Here is an 8,029-nt window from a genome sequence, read left to right on the forward strand (position 1 = left end):
CATAAGAATTCTTTCTTAGTGGCATAAGAATTCTTACTAAGTGGCTTTTGTATTATTCCTAAGTTAGGGATTTGTCAAGCTTGCCTATGAAAGTTTGGTGGTTTTGCTCACATGCCTCTTTAATATATGTTATCCAAAACTCGTCAAATGTGAGTTTTTCCAACCTAATCCCCCCATTACAAACAAACTTTTACTTTTATAGCTTTACGGAGCCCGTTACTGTTCAAAATAGTTTTGTCAATCTGTTAGCTTATTTTTGAAGCTGTAAGTTTGTAAAATTAGGCTTGTAACCTGGATTAACTGAGAAAACCAAAAAGTACTCTTCATTCTGGAGTTAGTTGATTCTCCTTGAAATACTGCATCTGAGGTATTTTTCTGCCAGTAAAGCTGCAGATCAAATTGTCATGTAACTAAGAGTGCAACAGTAATAAAGTAATAGTTATTGAAGTATATATTGCAGTGCAGTGAACCCTTATTGAATTAAATGATTTTTTTTATGAAAAACAATGTAAAACTATAAAGCTGCTGTTTAATATATATTTTAATTTTATCCAATTATTTTTGGGGCAAAAATGGTGACTGTCTGACTCATCTATTCTACATATGTACAAGTTCATTGTTTGTACATTCATTCATTCATTTGTTTGTTTGTTGATTTGTTCTTTCCTTTGTTTGTTTGTTCTTTCCTTCATTCTTTCCTTTGTTCATTGATTTGATGATTGATTGATTGAAAGCTGCAAGTACGACATAAGGCAGTACTCTTGGTCTTCACAGCATACTTCTTCAATGGACCCATTAAGTTTCTCTTCTCCTCGATGGTCTGGAAACGTCCAAGACCAAACTTGCTGGAAGTATCGATGAACCTCAGACTGATCTACTCTATCTGTTTCCTCCTGTCTGACAGAAGATCTCTGTAATATTTCTTGTTACAATTCTTCTGTGTCAGAAGGCTAGAAACAGAATCAAATTTTGATTCAATAAGTTAAAGCTGATGATTCAGCAAGTTTTCAAATCTAGTTGCCTGCATGTTTTTTTTTTTCTTCTGTTTGATTCATTATTGAAATGTCGGAGAATGTGTCACATGCAGGAATTGTTTTCTATTTTCAGGAATTTGAATCTATTTACCAGCAGTTTTTCCCGCATGGAAGTCCCAAGAAGTTCGCCTCATATGTGTTTAATATATTTGATACAAATAAGGTAATTTGAAATTTGATTATTATCTATATAAGTTTAACTGCTTGTTTCACAACAAGTACACAAGTGTTATAAAGCAGCATGTTTGAGGTACATTTAAGATAACTCTGGTAATCATAAATGATTTTGTTATGATGATATTATCCACCTTTTAAAGCATCTTCTTTATAAATACATTACATTTCACAAAATTCATTACCTCCCTTAGTTGCCATTTAGTTGGGGTCATGCATTACTTCCCCTGATTGCTATTTTGTTGTCCTGCATTGTCGATATATTCATTTTATGCTTAAGATAGTTACAAATCTAAGATTTGAGATTATCTCAAACAATTCAATTATGTTTATATAAACTATCAAAAACTTTTGTGATATTTGTAATTTAATAATTGTAATATTTTTCTTCACAGATGAAAAAGAATTTATTAATTCATCTATATAATATGAATGCATTTATGTATTTTAATTTCTTATTGTATGTAAGATTTGATTTTTTTTAATTGTATTTCAGGACGGTATGATATCATTTAAAGAGTTTATTTGTGCCTTGTCAATAACCTCAAGGGGAACACTTGATGAAAAACTAGATTGTAAGTATTTTAGAAACTAAACAACATTGTAAACTCAGACGGATATTCCGATTCGAACCACAAACATATGTCAGGTATTTTTTCTTGCATATTCTACTATGTTCCATCATATTTCAATTTCTTTACCTTGGTAAAACAATTTTCCATGGAAATTTATGTCATATTACACCTGAAACTATTTTTTTACAACAGCGTAAGAAATTACAACTTAATCATGACGTCATTTTAATGTGGTTCATTGATAAAATACGCTAAAATGACTCAATCGTATAGCACGTGACTCATCTGGCACCTCCCCCCCCCCATGCCAGATGAAATTTCCGGTATGGGTGTAACTAACGGATACACCAGTCTGATGTGTAAGAACTATCAAAGTATGTTTATACCCCAGGATTAGATGGGTAAAATCCACATTTGCAAATTTCCTGCAAACATCTTTTCAAGGAATTATATTCAAGGGATTTATAATTCAAATTGACATGTTTTGCTTTATTTCAGGGGCATTCAGCCTATACGATGTTGACAATGATGGTTTTATTACGCGTACAGAAATGATCGACATTATTGATGCTATTTATAGCATGGTAGGTAACCTGATCGACTTGCCTAAAGATGAAGACACACCTGAGAAACGAGCCAACAAAATATTTCAACAAATGGATATGGTAAACCCTGCTTTACTTTAATGACCTATATCAATGTTTTACTATTTATTGACAGTTTTAATTTTAAAAATTCTGATATTAATATTATTAGAGGCATAACATGCCTTTAAATTCTAAATTTAGTTGTACACTACAAATAAAAGTGACATTATGCTCATTTTTTTCATTGGCAAGCAATAAACTGAATTGACGATATTTCATAAGATTGACTGTTATAATGGTGACTGACCAATAGTTGATATTTGAAAAATGATCAGGCCAAAATATAAATCTGCAAAAAAATATAAAAAGACTGTCCCACTCTTTTTAGAAATTGAATGTTAAATGGATATTTACAGAAATTTTCATTGACCATGTGAGTTATTTATCATGCATGTGAAATAAATAGTAAAATTGAAAGGAATTATGTCAAAATAAAATTTCAAATGTTAGCTCACTACATACCTTTGGATGGACATTATAAACATGTCCATTGTCAATATAAAGAATCTAGAGTGTGATTATCTCCCTTTCTTTGTCAAACAGTTTACTAATAGTAGAGAGTAGTCAGTATTAAATATTTAACTAACCTTTAGTTATAATACTCTTCATTCTTCACCTGTCACTGACTGACCACTGTAGGTTTAAATGGATTCCTTCATCTGAGTAAGCTAATCAACACCTACTAGTCTGTATGAAAGATCAGTGGTTCTTCTTGCAGCAGAGGTGTCAATAAGGTGTCCCTTTACCGCTTTGTTTAATACTTAAATTGTAGCTGAAGTAGTATAACCTTAAGGTTGTTAATATGTGATTATAAAAAAAATTGTATTAAAATTATTGTAGAATCGAGATGGAATGCTGTCAAAAGACGAGTTTAGAGAGGGCTCTAAGAGTGACCCTTGGATTGTGCAGGCCCTTACAATTGACACAGGACCACATATCCACAGCTGACAGCATTGCAACCTCATTCAGACATGTAAAATTAATGCTGATTGGTTGAATTGTAAAGTAGAATGAATTTGATTGGTTACACAATTTCGAATTAAGAATAAGAACATTGTATTGGATTATCTGATTGGCTCTCATCATTTTTAGCTGATTTCGAATAAAGAAGGTTGGATTTGATGGACTAATTTGAAATAGAAATAGTCTATAAAAGTTTTTTAAATAGGGATAATGATATTGTTACTGTATTATGATCAGATATTTGCCTACATTACCCAGATTTTTAGCAAAACATGTGTCTCATGAGTGTTACTGTTTTTTTTTGATTGGATACATCGCTAGAACAGATTGTATGTTGTTTTACTTATACTAAGCCACCAGGTCTTGTAGCAATTCAACTTTATACAATTCTTTACAGATATACATACACTCTTGTCATTAAAAGCTGCATGCCTCCAGATTCATGCTAACTTTCATGAAAATTTTGAAAATGTATTTTAAAGTAAAATATTTGAATTGAGCAAAAAATGCCATTTAAAATAAATTTACACATTGCAAACAGTACTTACAATCCACGTAAGAGGTCAAAATATGCAAAATTAGCCCTTACTGTGTCAGTCATGCAGTAGAAATATGGTGATAATTAAGTACAGCAAAAACCATTCACTCATTGCAAATCACATGTAAATAATTACTTGAATGATGATTCTTTATTATGATTTTAATTTCTTTAAAAAATTTGGCTCATCTGCGAGGCATGCAACTTTAAGTTTCCTTTTATCATTAACCATCAGTACATTATGATTAAAAGAAAGATTTGAACAATTTACTGATTATTTATATGTTGTTATAAAAAGCACATACATTGTATCTATAATTAACATCAATGCAATGTGTAAAATATTGAAATATTTATAATAATGCATGCAATCTTCAAATGTCATTCATCGTTTTTCATCAGAATTGTCTAGGTTACATAAGATTCTGAGGTTGTCATATATTGTGGAAAGCAATTGCCAGAATTTCATAGTCATTTTATAAGGTGTTAAATATAAATTGATTTCATTAACTCATTTTTAATTGTGTTCTCTTGATATAAAGTATCATAGTTCTTATTGCCAAAATTAGTGGGGTGTTTTCTGTTTGAGGCATTTCCATTTGCTTGAAGAATGCATTTTTGATCAGTTTTTAATCATTCTGTTCTGCCAAATTAAATGTTACTTGGTGCTTTTCTTATAGAAAAAGCTGTTAAACATTTTTATACCTAATTATTTATTGAATGATTCACCTTCACTGTATGCATGTAAAGAAATTGATAAATTTATATTCATCTCATCTGTCTTGCTGCTGGAACTACATTTGTATAATAATAGCGTTAGGACATTTCTAAGAAATGCAAGTGATCACTATGTTGTAATTTCGTGGTCTCACGCTGTAGGGCGCCAGACAAAATCATGGAAATACAATCACTTTGTCATATATTTGTGTTTTTGCCTTTTGCTCTGTTGGGCAGGAGGTGAAAACACAAAAAGTAAACAAAGTGACCCATTTGTCTGCTTTTGCTACTCTTGATGCTCTGCAAAACACTAAATTACGACAAAGTGACCACTTTATCGTACTTTCACTCTGGGGGGCACCAGGGGAAAAGATGAAATACGACATAGTCTTTTTGTATGACAATTTAGCAAAAAAACAGGTCCTTTTGTTGTTGTTTTTTTCTTTCTTTTTATTTCCAAAGAAAAGCAGATTTTTCACATATATATATAGTAATAAACATTGAATATTGATAGGTATTGCATTGGATACAGTAGTATAAATATTGTTAATGCATCATACACACCTACATTTGTCAAATTTATCATACATGTATGAATTAAAGTACATGTACAAATTGTGTATAATGCATGTGATGTACCCACAATGTTTTTGTTGTTTTAAGGTTATCCAAAGTGAACTTATCTGTATTTAAGTTAGTTGTTCATACTTGTTATTGCAAATTTTTAACCATGAGTGTTGTGCCTTTAAGAATTCCACTTCATTCAATTGTCTTGTAAATATTTACAAGAATTGTTAATGTAACCTCTGTAATAATTCTTGCCTATAAGACTGTAATGAATATTGTCCTAAAAAAGTCAAAGATTTATATATTCTGGAAAATCATTTTTATTTGTGGGGAATTAATTTTCATAGTCTTTCCTAAGGTCAGCCGCACATTTAAGATCCAATGAAAATTCTTTAAGACTGCTGTAAGAGTATTTTGCATTACTTTATTTGATAAATACTTTTTTTGCACAAATAGACAATCCAAAATTTAAGAACTGTTGAATATGTCCTTTGTGATAAACTCATAAAATTTCATTCCAACGAAATTAGGTGAACAAACTTTATAGATTATTTCTGGATTCAGGATTTTATAGACTAACTGTATTTTACCATATACCATTCATCATTTATATTCTTAATTTATTGCTGTAGTCATAGGCACAGTTCTTTATTTAATATGTTACTTTGATCTTTGGTTGAATAATCTGTTTATAACAACAATAGATTATAATGATAACATAAGAGCATAAATAAAGAACAATGTCAAGTCATCATGTTGTTTTAAACATTATATGTATTTATACACCTAGCTTTTTTAACACATGAACATTTTTTAAGTGGCTTTACATCATTATTTTATTTGGTTTGTTCATATTTCTTCATTTATTTGGACCTTGTTAGGTGTAAAATGAGTAAGATCCAATTTCTATAAACTTTCAGAAGAAGTAAATTCAGTCTTCATTGAACATGTTTGAAATAGGAAAAAGGTCTTGCCACACTCTGTAAACCATTTGAGCTGCGTCACGACAAAACCAACATAATGGGTTTGCGACCAGCATGGATCCAGACCAGCCTGCGCATCCGCACAATCTGATCAGGATCCATGCTGTTCGCTTACAAAGTCTATAACAAGTAGTGAAACTAATAGCGAACAGCATGGATCCTGATCAGACTGCGCGGATGCGCAGGCTGGTCTGGATCCATGCTGGTCGCAAACCAACTATGTTGGTTTTGTCGTGACGCGGCTCATTTGTTGAGATATGAGATTAAAACTTTGTGTGTTCATTATTAAAAGGTTGTTAAATCTATAAAAGAAGCTTTTTTATACATTTTTGTAGATATATATATATATTGTTTGATTTATTTTTGTTAGTTTCTTTGTTATTATTAGCTGGATACTAAGTATAAGACGCGTTCTTGATTTTGAGTCTTATAGAACTTAGTAGAAAGTTTGTCTTATAGCTGAGTATTTAGTTTAAACATGTACTTACGGGAAGACAAGTGATTCTTTTTTAAATGCATTGTATAGTGAAACCTGTCCTGAAAGGCCAGTTTGAGAATATAAGAAATGGCCTCTCAGGAAGTGCTTTTTAAAAAAAAATCTTTAAAGAACAATCTCAAATGTTTGTGGGAAGAAAGAAAAAAAAATAGTGAAATTAATTTGAATGGATCAGTCTTTTTGATATACATGTATGTACAACCAGTTCAAGCAAGGTACAGTCAAGCCTGTTTGCAAAGACCAGTCTGAATGTAGGGAGTTGTCTTTCCTGACAACTGATTTATATCAAGTGACATGCCTCCAGATGAAAAAAAAAAATATTTATGATTTGCAATGGTTAAGAAATATATTAAATTCATAATTCAGCTGAAAAATGAATTTATAATGCAAAATGTGACAGATTTTACTTGATGTATTTTATCATCATTTTTTTACCCAAATTTTTGCCCTGTAAACTGATAGAGGAAGATAATTTCTGCATGTTTTTACATGTGACAGGTAATTTATGGGGACAATGATTTCACATGATGTTTAACAGTATTGACATCATTTTTACCGATATACAATGTATATATAATTCTGAGATTTTCATTATTTAAAAAAAATCTGGAGCCATTCTGCTTTTACAGATACCACTGTAGTGAAGTAGGAAATAATTGAAACATTGGCCTATTGCGAAAAAGATTTTTTTATATGTGGCCTTATTCTATTTTCAATCAGAGGTGGTCTTTCAAACAGGGTTTGACTGTACTTGTTTGAACACTATTATGCTACTGATATTGTATATTGTGTTCTTTTACCAATAAACATTCCTAACAAAACATTATTGTTCATCATGATATTCCTCTAACAGAAGAATAAAATGTTTCTCCTGTGCCCCAGTACTAGACCAATGCAGAACTTCATCGATTCCTTTTCCTTATTTATTGTGTTAATTTTCTTATATAAACCAAAAAGTATGTTAGGTTAGCCAGTTAACTGCCCTAAATGAGCCTTCATTGCATAATTCTAGCCAGTGTCAGGCCCTTATATATTTTAGCTACCTTTGCAATGTTTCAGTCTCTAGTGACCTAAATGAGTCTCCTTGCCTCTCTAGTGATAGCAAATGATATTTAATTAATCCAAGGGTCATTGGTTCTAACATCAGACGACGCATAATTTCTCAAGACAATTGATGTCGAACATCGCGTTAACGGTCATTTGTCACACACCATAGATTATACGTCATGTGACATCAGTAGTCCCTCACTTGCAGAAAATTAGTTATTACTGTTAGTTATTCAGCTAAGTTGGTTAGATGGACTAATCACCAAGATACATGTAGGATGTCAAAAA

At 31.2% G+C, this 8,029-nt stretch overlaps 1 protein-coding gene across 1 annotated transcript; it reads left to right on the forward strand.

Moving 5' to 3' along the window:
* Positions 1 to 1,062: 1,062 nt before the first annotated feature.
* Positions 1,063 to 6,203, forward strand: LOC132746313 (neuronal calcium sensor 1-like). The gene is made up of 4 exons (XM_060735425.1): positions 1,063 to 1,197; positions 1,705 to 1,783; positions 2,282 to 2,448; positions 3,271 to 6,203. The coding sequence occupies exons 1-4, from the start codon at positions 1,063 to 1,065 to the stop codon at positions 3,376 to 3,378; spliced, it is 489 nt and encodes a 162-aa protein (XP_060591408.1). The 3' UTR covers positions 3,379 to 6,203.
* The last annotated feature ends 1,826 nt before the right edge of the window (positions 6,204 to 8,029 follow it).

This window comes from Ruditapes philippinarum, unplaced genomic scaffold (assembly GCF_026571515.1).
Source record: "Ruditapes philippinarum isolate M1 unplaced genomic scaffold, ASM2657151v2 ctg3880_1_1_1_1, whole genome shotgun sequence".
NCBI classification, from domain to species: domain Eukaryota; kingdom Metazoa; phylum Mollusca; class Bivalvia; order Venerida; family Veneridae; genus Ruditapes; species Ruditapes philippinarum.

Excerpts from the sequence above, each read along its gene's own strand:
- LOC132746313 (XM_060735425.1), top strand. The coding sequence starts at position 1,063 with ATGTCGGAGAATGTGTCACATGCAGGAATTGTTTTCTATTTTCAGGAA. Across the intron at positions 1,198-1,704 it reads ATATATTTGATACAAATAAG|GACGGTATGATATCATTTAA; the intron begins GTAATTTGAAAT and ends ATTGTATTTCAG. Across the intron at positions 2,449-3,270 it reads TATTTCAACAAATGGATATG|AATCGAGATGGAATGCTGTC; the intron begins GTAAACCCTGCT and ends AAATTATTGTAG.